The sequence below is a fragment of the Trachymyrmex cornetzi genome, unplaced genomic scaffold, assembly GCF_001594075.2.
Source record: "Trachymyrmex cornetzi isolate Tcor2-1 unplaced genomic scaffold, Tcor1.1 scaffold503, whole genome shotgun sequence".
NCBI lineage: Eukaryota > Metazoa > Arthropoda > Insecta > Hymenoptera > Formicidae > Trachymyrmex > Trachymyrmex cornetzi.
Window position 1 is genome coordinate 593,290 of NW_017299811.1, and position 14,078 is coordinate 607,367.

The 14,078-nt window shown below is 33.9% G+C and overlaps 2 protein-coding genes across 3 annotated transcripts; one reads left to right on the plus strand and one right to left on the minus strand.

Annotated features, from left to right (window-relative positions):
- The first annotated feature begins 3,735 nt into the window (after positions 1 to 3,735).
- Pex5 (peroxisomal biogenesis factor 5) lies at positions 3,736 to 7,846 on the plus strand. Of its 2 annotated transcripts, XM_018514413.1 has the most exons (10): positions 3,736 to 3,927; positions 4,595 to 4,959; positions 5,184 to 5,294; positions 5,434 to 5,544; positions 5,626 to 6,049; positions 6,138 to 6,684; positions 6,743 to 6,911; positions 6,977 to 7,134; positions 7,218 to 7,385; positions 7,574 to 7,846. In XM_018514413.1, exons 2-10 carry the CDS (start codon positions 4,615 to 4,617, stop codon positions 7,611 to 7,613), a joined length of 2,073 nt encoding a protein of 690 aa, XP_018369915.1. In that variant the 5' UTR covers positions 3,736 to 3,927; positions 4,595 to 4,614; the 3' UTR covers positions 7,614 to 7,846. The 2 variants fall into 2 exon arrangements, with proteins under 2 accessions (XP_018369915.1, XP_018369916.1); XM_018514414.1 differs by lacking the exon at positions 5,184 to 5,294.
- A 709-nt stretch (positions 7,847 to 8,555) lies between these two features.
- Positions 8,556 to 13,846, minus strand: LOC108765619 (uncharacterized). The gene is made up of 4 exons (XM_018514412.1): positions 13,194 to 13,846; positions 9,793 to 13,043; positions 9,590 to 9,704; positions 8,556 to 9,500 (listed from the first exon to the last, which is right to left on the minus strand). The coding sequence occupies exons 2-4, from the start codon at positions 13,015 to 13,017 to the stop codon at positions 9,319 to 9,321; spliced, it is 3,522 nt and encodes a 1,173-aa protein (XP_018369914.1). The 5' UTR covers positions 13,018 to 13,043; positions 13,194 to 13,846; the 3' UTR covers positions 8,556 to 9,318.
- Positions 13,847 to 14,078: the final 232 nt, after the last annotated feature.

The following is a 14,078-nucleotide window of genomic DNA, read 5'->3' on the forward strand; positions in this document are numbered from 1 at the left end:
ATATTTATATCTATAAAATTATTAAATTTTGCTTAAATATCAATAGATACAAGTAATTAATGATTAGCAAAAGCAAAAATATAAAATCTAATATATTAAACTATAATGGGAAAAACTTATAATGTCTAAATTCTAAGGTTTGTAACATATTCTCGTAACATATTCTTGTAAAACTTGTAAGAATTTACAAATGCTTATAACTTTATGCAATATCTTTGCAGATAGTTTCTTGCTAGCCGTAAGATTTAAGAGAAATCGTTAGATATTTACGAATAATCGTATATGGTATATATACGCATAAAATTAAAACATCAGTCATAAATTCTTATAAATCTTACAAAACCAAATTACGAGCCTTACGATTCTATTTAGAATTGATCCATTAATTTCAAAGAGCGTGCTGATAATACATGCAGTTATTAATTTCAATAATTGTAGAATACCTGCTTACTCATATTATTAGATAATAAGGAAAACAATATAAATTTTTCCTTTGAGAAGATTTTGCTTTATTATATCAGACAACGTCTACTTTTAATTACAAAAATTACTATTAATTATACGTTTAATATGTAAGTAATCGCAATCATCATATATTTAAGACGACTGTCAACTTTTAATTCAATTTTCCAAAAAATATTATTTCTCGTTATCTACCGGGGAAAAAGTTTTATAGATAATTATATAACATATAATTATATATATAACATTTTTTCCCGGGTAATCAATTCAAATTTCTTCTCAAACAAAATACAATTTTAATTTTGCAAGCCAGAAAATAATGGAAATAGTGTATAAAAATACATATACGTAATATATAATAAAACGTGATATAGCATAATTTGAGTGAATATCTTTATATTGCCTGTTTCTACCAACGCAGTTTAACTTCAATCTCGGTTCGACTAATTCTTCATCTTTTTCTAGTTTTAAAAATAAGAAAAAGATGAAAAGTAAGTTGAACCGAGATTAAAGTTAATCCACATTGGTAGAAACGGGCATAAGACGCACATTTTAAACTGTTACTCGAGTAATAATAAAGATCTTTACCATTAATTTTTTTCATATTTACCGACGATTAATATTTATCGACATATCCTCGATAGGTAACCATGTATCTATCTTTCAGTTACCTACTACATTTACTTTGATTCGATAGATACTACTTTTCACCGTACTGGTCGCGAGGGTGTTGCCATATTTCATCGTTGAACGTACATCTGCGTTCAGTTTGATCATACGCTTTAAACTTTTATGCCCATTTCTACCAATATTAAATTTAATCTCGGTTCAACTTACTCTTCGTCTTTTTCTAGTTCTAAAATTTAGAAAAAGATGAAGAGTAAGTTGAACCGAGATTAAAGTTAATCTACATTGGTGGAAATGAGCATTAGTGAATTCGATCACTCGCATTACACTGAATCAATGCATATATTAAAAGCTGCTTTATACAAAATATCGCAATGCAACGTATGAATATAACTTTCACAACGAAATGATACATGTATATTTTATTAAATAATGTAACAATATCTCATTAGTAGTCAATTTTTTAAAATATTTATATACTTTACATTTAAACTTTGCCAATTTCATGTATACAGGGTGGTCCATTTAAATATCGACCATCTGGAATATTTCGCTTATTTTTTATGATGTAAAAAATGTTTCGAACGAAAGTGGAACAGTATAATTATTTTACACAATGATTCCTTTAATTATTTTGCATAAGTATTAAAATAGAGGTATCAAAAAACCAATAGTTTACGAAATATTTATACTTTATTCCGGCACATATTGAAAATATTAAATAATTCGTAAACTATTCATTTTTTTATAGTCGTACATGAATACTTTAATGAAAAGAATAAGAGATGAATCAATTGGTATAAAGAAAACACATAATTGCTTTAAAAATATTTTATGCAAAATCGATAATTTTTTAAATAAGCAACTGTGTTTCCTTTCCACCAATTGATTCATCTCGTTATTCTTTTCATTAAAATATTAAGAATCCTCTACACAGAAGTCGTAGCTGGTCGTGGTCTTAAATCGTAGGAAACCAACCAATCACAATCAAATATAAGGAGAATACTCGATTAGAATTGGTCAGTTTCCTACGACTTAAGACTCCACGACCTCTACGACTTCTATGTAGAAAACGTACTTTTAATGTACGATTATCAAAAAATTAATAATTTACGAATTATTTAATATTTTATGTCAATATGTGCTAGAATAAAGTATAAAATATCTCGTAAACTAATGGTTTTTTGATGCCTCTAATACTTTTATACGCAAAATAATTAAAGGAATCACATTGTATAAAAAAATTATACAATTCCATTTAAAAAAGTGGAGATAATCTTCGTATCATTTTAACGCCTTCACCTAGAATAAAAACAAATTAATCAAAATACGTTTCCCCTCGAAACCGTTCCATTTTCATTTAAAACATTTTTTTATATCATCAAAAAAAAGCGAGATATTTTAGATGGTCGATTTAGTGGACCACTATAGCAGACCTATATAGCAGCTTCTAGTATGCACTGATCTAGTATGAAGCAAGTAACAAAATTTGCTATGAATTCTATTTTTATCGTTTATTACATATACATATAGAAAAAAAAATCATAAAATGAAGCCGACATCGCGTGAGCAGCCAAAAGGTGCTTTTTCATGCTGACGCTAAACGTTTATTTTCAGCGTCAAAATAGATCACGTAATCAAAATTGATGCTTGATATTCGTCGATTTCTATTACATGACTTATTTTGACGTCGAAAAAAGAGCGTTTCGCGTCAGCATAAAAAGGCAACTAACGAAAGCAGCCATATAAATTTTTAGCGCGCCAATACTGTACAACTCGTCAAAGTCATGGATGACAATCGTCGACAATCGCAGCCAATTTTACAGATTATATACATGTACCTGGTAATACTTAAGCTTTCATCGTGCTGTCGATGTACCTGATCGAGAAAGTGATGAGAATAAGCGTAGAGGATAATTCAGATTCCTAGTCCACCAGAAACTGGGTCTCCGAGATCCTCGCCATTGATATTAGCACACGGCAGCAGTCGCAATCAATGTTTTATATGTTACGACGATCGAACGACGTTTTACAGACACTCGCGATCACGAGCCCTTTTTCGGGCAATAATTACCACGAGAAATACGAAATGTCCTCCCGCCTTCCGCGACTTCGATGTGTCCCGTAACGGGCAAGTGAGCGACAAGTTCGAGAATCGCAATATCGCAGTTCAAAATTTCGATAATCGAAGGAATTCAACATGGCCGAAGCAGCGAGCCAATCAGCGTCCAGCAGCTCCGACTGCACGCCTAGCATCACTTCAGGTGTGTTCGGGAAAACGCTATTAGCGCTATTGTGTCATTCTATCCTTGTTTTACGTCTAATAAACAACGAAGATAGAATAACAGAGGTAACGCTAATAGCCTCCCCGAACACACCGTTCATCACTCGCCGCGGCCACGAATATGCACTTCTCGCACAGTGCAGAAAGCGCAGATTATTGAAATAACGGATGAAATAAATAACGTATTGCTCCAGAGTTCATTATTAAAGCAGATTAATATATTTTTCTAATCAGCGTCCTATCGAAAAAGGGAGAGATGTATGTTTCCCGTTTTTCAAGTTTCTCCTCCGATAGCTTTACATCTCTCTCTCTCTCTCTCTCTCTCTCTCTCTCTCTCTCTCTCTCTCTCCTACACACCGATCTACTGCGCGCGTTCGATGGGCGAGAGTCCAATCCTCACTCTTCGTACTTTTCCCCTTCTCCCGTTGTTCCGGTGCAAAGTCTCGATCGCCAAAATCTTACTGCTCCGTAATGTTCTGAGAGAGCACGTCACGATAACGCCGAGTGTGTCACAACAAGGACGGAGCGGACGAAAGCGACGGAGAAATACCGAGGTGGTCCCATTAATCGTTGTTTTTACGCGGCTCGCGAGCGAAACGGCACTGACAGAATTGATTGACTAACGTCATCAAACTTCACGCGATGAGCGTTTCTTTTTGATAATCGTACGCCAACTTCGGACACTGAACGCTCATTCGCAGCTATCTTCTTGTCCTTCTTGTCTTTGAACGATTTATTCTATAATACGAGATTAAAACCTTTGCGATTGCCTATCTATGCTTTACGCATATAATACATTGACTTCTGTCTACAATTTCTATAACTGCATTAAATTTTGTGTACATAAAGTATTTATCTCTTTGATTCATTAGAAAAAAACACTACGTTTCATATGTCCAATGTCTTGCATTTTACCACATTTTACCTTTTACGTTTTTGCCTCTTATTCTGTTTCTTTGTTTTCTGTCGTCCAAGATAAGAGCGAATTTCGAAAGAAACAAGAAACATATGATGTAACAAAAAATATGATTGTTATTGAAACAGCTGCAAAAAGAGAATATGGCTAGAGATAAAAAACAATAAGCAAAGAGCACTGTATATTAGGCTTAAGTATCTACTGTTGAACTCAATATATAATAATTAATATTTAACGTAGATAATATAGCAGATGTTTATATAAAAATATATAAGAAAATAAAATAGAAAATTTTTTCAATACAGGAATTCAATAATATAAAACGATGGCATTTCGTGAATTAGTGGAAGGAGACTGTGGTGGTTCCAGCTCTCTGATACATTTGGCATCGCATTATGTGCGAGATCATGGCTTTAAGGAAGAAGGAATTCATCGACCGTTTAGTTCGCCGGAAACGTTCCAAACACCGGACGCAGATCAATTGGTCCAACAATTCTTAGAGGAGCCTGCCTGCCCACAGACGTTTCGAATGGATAATCTATTACAAGAAATGAGAGAAATAGATCAGAGTATTCATCCTCCCCCAAAAACTGGACCTGAGATCATAAGGGAAATAAAGAATGACTTGGATAAAGCTCGGGGACCTTATCTTACATTTCTTACATCAGACGTAATTTTATTAAATTTTTCTCTATACAATTATACTTACTTCCAGCATTGTAAAATATTTCATTATTGCAAATTAATTATCCTATAATTCTTGGAGAAATCTGCTTAAGCAATTATACTTACTTCTAGCATTATAAAATATTTCATTATTGCAAATTAATTATCCTACAATTCTTGGAGAAATCTGCTTGCCTGCAGATGTTTTGAATGAATAATCTATTACAGGAAATAAGGGATCAGGGTATTCATTCAGAAACTGGACCTGAGATCATAAGGGAAATAAAGAATGACTTGGATAAAGCTTGGGGACCTTATCCTATATTTCTTACATCAGACGTAATTTTATTAAATTTTTCTCTACAATTATACTTATTTCTAGCATTGTAAAATATTTCATTATTGCAAATTAATTATCCTATAATTCTTGGAGAAATCTGCTTACCTGCAGATGTTTTGAATGAATAATCTATTACAGGAAATAAGGGATCAGATTCAATCGGACCTAACTGGACCTGAGAGCATAACGGAATTACAGAATGATTTGAATGCTTGGGGAAATCCTTATCTTACATCTAAATCTCTAGATGTAATTTTATTTAATTTATCTCTTTAAAATTGTACTTATTTCTAAATTTATTACAAAATAATTATTGCAAGTGAATTATAGGAACTTCATGCAGACGATATATGGAATGCATCTATTTTACCCGTTCAAGAGGAGGAAGGCACGAATTATGAGATAAACGAATTTGGTTTAGATCCAAAATGGGCAGAAGATTTTCTGGAATATAAGACGGATGCTGTACAGGACATTACTAATAAAAATGATATTGCTCAAATTAAAGAAGATGAAGAGCCAAAATTGGCATACTCAAGGTTTATGAAATTTATGGAACGAGAAGGTGATATTCCTATAGAAAGCAACCAAACAGCAATCAACTTGAATGGTACAAGCGAGGAATGGATAGAACAATTTATAGAAAATGATGCAGTTAATCTCAATGACAATACAGTTTTGAATAAAGTAGAAGAAGAATTAGAATTTGCAGGTACATGGATAGACGAATTTGTAAAGGAAAATTCGGTTGCAGGTAATATTTTAATTTCTTTTTTTGAATCTAAGCATGTGTGTCTTTAATTACAATGACTCTATTAATATAAGAATAATTAACATTTTAGGAGACAATATGGAGTCATTATGGAAGCGATTTCAAGAAGAATGGGACAAGATCTCTGCAGATGGAAACTCCTATACGCATCCGTGGGTATCAGAATTCGACACGTATTATGATCCATTTAATAAGGAATATGATTTCTCTGAGACAAATCCTATGAAAGATTTGCCAAATGCTTTGGCAGAAGGCAAAAAACGACTAGAGGCGGGCGATTTACCAAGCGCTGTACTATGTTTTGAAGCTGCCGCTCAACAGGATGAAAATAACATTGAAGCCTGGCTACTCCTTGGCAAAACACAAGCTGAAAATGAGCAGGATCCTTTGGCCATCTCTGCTTTAAATCGTTGTTTATGTTTGGATCCATCGAACAGCGTTGCTCTCATGACATTAGCAGCTTCTTATGCAAACGAATCTTATCAAAAGCAAGCCTGCCTAACATTAAAAGAATGGTTACTAAAGAATGAAAAATACAAACATCTTACAGGTTCAGAATCTAATATTAAAAAAGATGAACATCCGATGAATTTTAATGTGTCTACCTTATTATATGAGTAAGTCAAAAGTCATTTTAATTTTAGAACATTTTTTTTACATGTTATTTCATTGTAGCAAAATATATGATGAAGTCAAAGATCTGTATATTCAAGCCGCGAGAATGAATCCTCGAGATGAAATTGATGCGGACGTACAGTGTGGATTAGGTATATTGTTCAATTTATCGAATGATTACAACAAAGCTGTGGATTGTTTTCAAACAGCGTTGCACGTGCGTCCCGATGTAAGTAAAATTTATTTCTGTTGTGATAAATGAAACTAATATACATATTTGAATATTCCCGAAAGGATTCTAGATTGTGGAATAGATTGGGAGCTACTTTAGCTAATGGTCAACGATCAGAAGAAGCTGTAAATGCGTATCATCGTGCCTTAGAATTATCACCTGGATTTATTAGAGCACGTTACAATCTCGGCATATCTTGCGTTAATCTTGCAGCGTATCAGTAAATATAGACATAATTCTGAAGCTACAAAAAAATAATATATCAATGAATTTATTATATTAATATTATATATTATATTAAAGGGAGGCAGGTGAGCACCTTTTGACAGCATTGAATCAACAAGCTGCTGGAAGAGGTCCACAAACTAATAGTGTACCTCCTAAAGCAATGTCGAATACAATATGGTCAACGTTAAGATTAGTTATATCATTGATGCGTAAATACGATTTAATGGAAGCCGTAGAAAACAGGTAATATTTTACACAGAAAATAATTCTTTGTTCAATTTTGCTTTGCATGTATTTAAATACGAGCGATTATTTATATTTTTCTTTCAATACGATTTTACACGATATTTTATAGCTAATATAGATTGTGCCTATAAAAGCATTATAACAGTTACTCATGTATTTAAAATACCCATAATATATTCTTCTAGAGATTTACCAAGATTAAACAAGGAATTTGGAATAATGTAAACTGACACAAATGCTATCAGGGTTTATACAATGGTTCATTTTTATATGGACTATTTAAGAATACATTCGGAATTATATAGATAATCAACAAATAATAGAATGTCTTCGATATACTCTAGCATTTAATTAAATTCTAAGATATTCTAGTTAAACACAAAAAATGTACATACAAATAGATGACATTTAAGATATTGTTGAGTTATTGCATTTTTATATGTACTGGCTCTCTACCTTTGATATTCTGTATATACGTATATAAGAAATATAAAACTCAAACAAATAACTCATATACTGTTAACATTAAATACGACTTATGAATAACAATTGAATAATATTTCAGGGTAATCTATTATACTAACTGTAAGGACTTGTCAATATCTTACACTTCTAATATCTATTTTTGTTTTTATAAAAAGTAGATGTAAATTTTAAATTGATTTTTGTTGATAATATTCCAATTATTCAAATTTAAATCTTGCTATTCTATTCCAATTTTAAAATCTAATTTTAAACTCTCTTGATTTTGTCACTTATAAAATTGTTATTTAAAATTTTATGTACACTCTTGGACTGAAAAGTTGTAGCACTTCTTTTTTATGGGTTAATTTCGAAAAGCAACCTATTCACCAAGCGATTGATTCTTATGGATCTATTAAGTAGTGAATAGGCTACATTCTGAAACCCATCGAAAAGAAAGTTGCAACCTTTTAGTTCATGAGTATATATACTGAAACTATATTTTATGAATTATTATTATAACATTAATAAAAATATAGAATTTTATATTTCTTTCTTTTATTAATAGTTCTAATAATGATTATTGATTACTTTGTCAGGAATAAAAATCATGGATAAGATATATAAGATAAAAATGCAACTGAGAGGTTATTATGTATTTATTTTTTATGATGAATTATAAATATTAATCATTCTAACATAATTAGATTTATAATAAAGAGAAATCATTGCTAAAGGCACATCAAAGTTACATGTTTTGTAACACTCAAAAATTGATTACGTAAAACTACTCGTTAGTATCAACAGATTTGATAAAAACTATTTTAGTAAAATTCATTTCACTAAAGACATACCTTCTGTTCCAGAGCAGAACGAATTCGATTGATAATTAAACTGAAAAATCTTGGTACGATCTGTATAGAGCATTCAAACATTTGTATAATTATTTATAAATGCAATCATTAATTAATTATACTTAAATATTTTTATATGGATGTAATGTGCACTCCAAATTTCTAATTTTCGTATACATTCATTATTTTACATAAAGCTTTACGTATTAAGTATTACATCACCTTTGCTCTGGGACAGACTTTACATTTTTAGTTATAATATAATATATCTATATAGAACGATTCAACAGTTAATTATAGATGAATTCTATTTATAATATCTCTTTTCGAATTTCATTTAATAATTGATGAAAGTTATTGATTGTTAAAAATGCGTGCGTCGGCACAACTATTAACTAACGAACATCAGTTTACATGACTGCATTAATCAGGAACATATGTCTGAAATGTTTGTAGAAATGGTTAATCTGCGAGTATAAGTGCACACAAAGTAATTTTCCGCAATATCATTGTTAAAACGTATATATATCGGAATTTATATTCGTAATTCCTTAGTATTATCACTTCCTTGTCTAGAAATTAGCTAATAAATAATATTTAATGGAATCTTATGTTCACAACTTTAGAGTTGTCAAAAGTTGTTGTCCAGTTTCCATTATCAACGATTTTACATGATCCGCATGCATAATTTGATTGCACATTTCGGTGCATCTTTGAAATGCTGCCATGTCATCCCTCGGCAATATGCGATGTAGACTTTTCATAGGCAATGCATGCGGCAAATAATTCAGGATTTCTATAAATTCAGGAAAAATCGTTGTATACTATCTATTGCATATTCTGTTCAGAGTATTGTTCATATTATTTGTTTATATTATGACTTACCTTTCATAATTTGTGTGTATAAGAGTTGTAGCTCTTGTTCCATCGTTGAAGTGGCAATTTTATCCCGCGTTAATTCAATAAGAAACTTCCACTCAGTATCCTTCGTATATTTATCCTGAAACATGGTAAAAAGACATTAAATTATCTTATAGCAAAATGTTTAGATAAAAATTCGATATCTCATGTTACTGTGTTAAAAATACCTTCGCATATTGTACTACAGTTTGTGGACAGCTGTCCATCAGAATTATCGTTACTTCTTCCGTATTCTGAATGCATAATGTCTTGAGAGATAAATTTCCATCGATATTTTGCGTTTCGAGAAACTGCTTGACCTCGTGCAAACATTCAACAGGCAGAAATTCGCATGCCAATACGGATTGCAACTTAAACAATTCCTTAGGTATAGTTTTTTTGTTTTCGGATGCATTGTTAAGATTCGTTATATCCTTAAAATCATTCATGCTTAAAATTTTTTGGTAATCTTTGGCATACGGTGGCATTTTGTTCAAATAACTCGGTCGATATTTTGCGAACATAAAGTATTCTTTATCATTTTCATCCTGATCCTCTTTGGGATCCGTTTTATACACTCTTGTTTGAGTTAATTTCCCTAAATATGATCGCACTAATAGTTTGAATGCTTCAATGAGAGCAAAATCTGATCGTATCTGATTTTTATTTACAGTTGGCCATTCCATCATGAATTTCGAACTGAAATAATTATGTAAATACTTCTCGAGAAAAACTTGCAAGGTGGTGGCTGCGTTGTGCCCGTCTCTTCCAACTCGCGATGGTAAATACTCCAGGAACACCTGTATGATTTGATGCAATGACAACGTACCTTCTTCTTCTATTATCTGTATCAGAATATCGGCGAAAGTAGTGTTCTTTATGAGCATCAAGGTACCAGCAAAATCCGAGAAAGTAGCAATCATAGGACTCCTCTTTTTTATTGCAGTTACATCGAATAGTAGTTCCCAGCGTTCCAAAACAATCTGCTTGATACATCGCACGGAAACTGGTTCCAATGCCTTCTCCGCTTGTTCTTGTTTGTCTGCTTGGATATATAAAAGCGCCAAGGCGAGTTGAACGATATCGCTGGTTTCATGTGTTAGCAGAAGATTTATCAATTTCTCGGTAGCGTACTCCCTTAGCACAGAACTGCCGAAGATCAATTTCAACAAATCCTCTTTCTCCAACTTACAGATGATCTCTATTATATTTTGTCCTTGGAAAAGCGCGTCCGCTTCGGATCCGCTTTTCATTGTGAGAAGCGCATCCATCAAGAACGTCAAGAGTCCTGCTGCGTCCTGACAGCATTTCCTGGATAATACTTCCGAAGGCTTTAACCCAGACATTTTGTAGTAAGAAATACATAAATCCCAATCCGATTCATTCTCCGATCGTATATAGTAATCCGCGAGCAATGCGCACGATTGATTGTAGAGATTTTTTAACTTGAGATTGTTCTTGTGTGTCGTATCGTCGAATTCCTCGTTATTCATATCATAGAAAACATCCTTTGCTAAGCGTATCAAGGCGTGTGCTTCTCCTAGCAAATGTCGATAAGTACTTGGACTAGAGGATTTGTGATTCCTTGCTGCATTCAATATATCGAAATATACGTTTTCGAATTTAGGTAAATTCAAAGAGTACATTGTCCATGAATTGTCGGCTTTAGCCAGCAGAATTATATAATTCCTTATATGCAACAATTTCTGTATTCCTAAGAACGGTCTTAAACCAATCAAACTTATCGGTTCGATAATACTGGGACAAGTCGCTCTCATACCATCTGTACTATTTGACAATTTCGCGATATGATGAGAAAGACGTAATGTGTAGGACTCGAGACCAGCCTCGGTCAATGCATGAAGTACTGTGTGCTCCAGCGCCACATGATGAACAGGTGCGGTGAATGGATAAGTGGTCAGGCACGTTGCATCTACAGAACTGCTGCTTGCAGCGGCAAAGTGATACAAATATCCTTCTTGCGTAGTACAGACAAAGCAACTTATACCTTGCAAGTATCTGTACTTGTCAGATCGCAACATAGACTTTTTCACACCAGTGATGTTACATTCCTTCTTCATGTACAACGGCTTCAATACCATGCATTTGAAGATTTCTAGAATTCCGTCTACCTTGGCATTATTATTTCCAACATTGATTTTTAGACATAATAAATTTTTTATTATATAATTTTCAGACCAGCCTATATCAGGTGAGGTTGTTTTAATAAAAATTCTTATGTCCGCTGGATTTAATATAAAAGGACTGAGAGCATGACCTGGACCAACTCTTTCTAAACTTATCAACGGCAGATTCACCGTCAATGGCTGTGAAGAGGGATCAATAATTCCTTGCGTAATTAGCCTTTGCATCTCATCTTTTTCATTGTATATTAGATGTTCCCAGTCTATGTAATTCTTATTATTACTTGCCTTTATTTTATTGAAATCACCTGTTTCTGACTTATACCATATACTTCCTTTTGTGCCCTTGTGTTTTTTATCCTTAGATTTTACATTGGATATTACCGACTCATTATTTTCAGATGTCACGTATTGACAATCTTGATCTATAGTTTTATGCTTTATATTTGTTCCCGGCAGTGACGCATCGTCATTTCCAAGACTACTGCTATTTTCTACAAGAGATGAATCTGTGGATATGGACGTTTTATCGACGGAAGAAGAAGTGGAAGTTAAAGAGCTAAGTTGGTCAATATCTTCGTACATTGAGTTTGTGAGACGAAAAACGGATAAAGTTGTATTATCCATGATTGCTATAAAATCCTCTATGATTTCCATGCGCGTAGGTGTAAACGTGAATCCTAATGACCATGGTCTAGGCTCAAAATCTATAAACTTTATCTTTGATACTTGTTGCGTCTCAATCTTGAACTCATGCAGAATAGCACTGTTTCCCGAGGCTATCAGTAAGTTTCCAGTGCACTGGCAGCAAGCAATCAATGTAGGCTGCACGCTCAGAGGTAACTCTATCATTTCTAAGCTGTTCAAGGGTCGATTTAAACTCGGCGTGACCCGACCGGCAATCCTGGCTCGCATTGGTTGACTCTGATCCTTCGCTATAGCCCAATTTACATAAATCCTTACAAAATTAGAAGTAGCTCTATTTGCATGATTATTGCTCGCAGTATCTCTGAGATATTTTGATTCCAGCGTCACGACATAATCTCCCTTAGTGCAATGTACCATTTGCTTGATCATATCCACTGTGGGGAAAACAGTACGCAGTTTAACGTCCGAATTCATCAGCTCCCATACCTCCACGCAATGTGTGGGCAATGCCAGTAGGAGCATCTCCTGTCCCTGGCTGATTGCTGTGCATGTCGCGGTGGACTCCTCGATTTGGGCGACATTCTGCCCTAGGAAATTGTGTACCGTTATCACACGTACCATCTCTGCACTCCGTTCTTATTGTTTATCTAAATGAATAGAATAGAAATTTATTACTGTAGCTTCGTCTATCTAATTGTTAAAAGTATGTTTTCAGAAATAAATTATTATATAAGTTAAAGATAGTATGTAAAATGGATAACTAGAGAGTCAAATGCGTACATTCTCCCTTTACGTACCTAATTTATCTAGGACTCAACAACTCTGGGAATTATATGCAGTGTAACACAGGCATTATAATTATACTTCTGTCTTCGTTGAAGTTTCTGCTTCGTTGACAATTGATGTGTAAACGTCGTAACGAATGAACATTCAGTCGGTGTTTGCTTAGTAATGCCAATGGAATATGACTTAACGCACGGAGTTACGATTTGTGGAGGAGCGACATGCTGCCAGGTATCTCGTTATGGAGCAATGGGCCGGTGAAGCTGTGAGTACGTTTATTGGCATTATGTCGTTTGTGAGTTAATCTCACTGAAATCACGATGCAACACACACGGTGGAGGATTCACGAGAGAGAGGCGTAGCAAATCGCATCAACAAGCGCGATCGGGCGGCGTATTCTCCTCGGCCGGCGTCATGCTTGGCGTCATGCTTGAGATGCGTTTTATTCGACGAAAATGATTATCTAACGCACAGTAGGAGGGAGAAAGAGAGAAAGAAAAGAGTTGGTCTGTTTGACATTTCCTGGCAAATCGCGCTTGCGCGTGAAGAGCTTAACAGCGCGATGCATGCATCCTTGCAGCCCCTGCACTGCATTGTGCTTACAGTCTTGACTTAAAAAGAAACAGAGAGAGATATATGGGATTAGATATTCAGAAGAAAGAGAGAAGAGATGAAAAATATAGTTTGACTGCAAAGGACAAGTTGGAGTACACCACGGCGGTTGAAATCAAGTTGTGTCGACAATAAAATCTATATATCGATGAACAGTCGCCTTCTGACGGATACGCGACATGCGTACTGCAGGGATAGTTTCGGGTGAATGTACTCGCAAGGGTGGCGTCCTGCGTATCTTACCCATTTTGATAGGCTTTAAATATGTTGTAAAGCATCAAAAATAT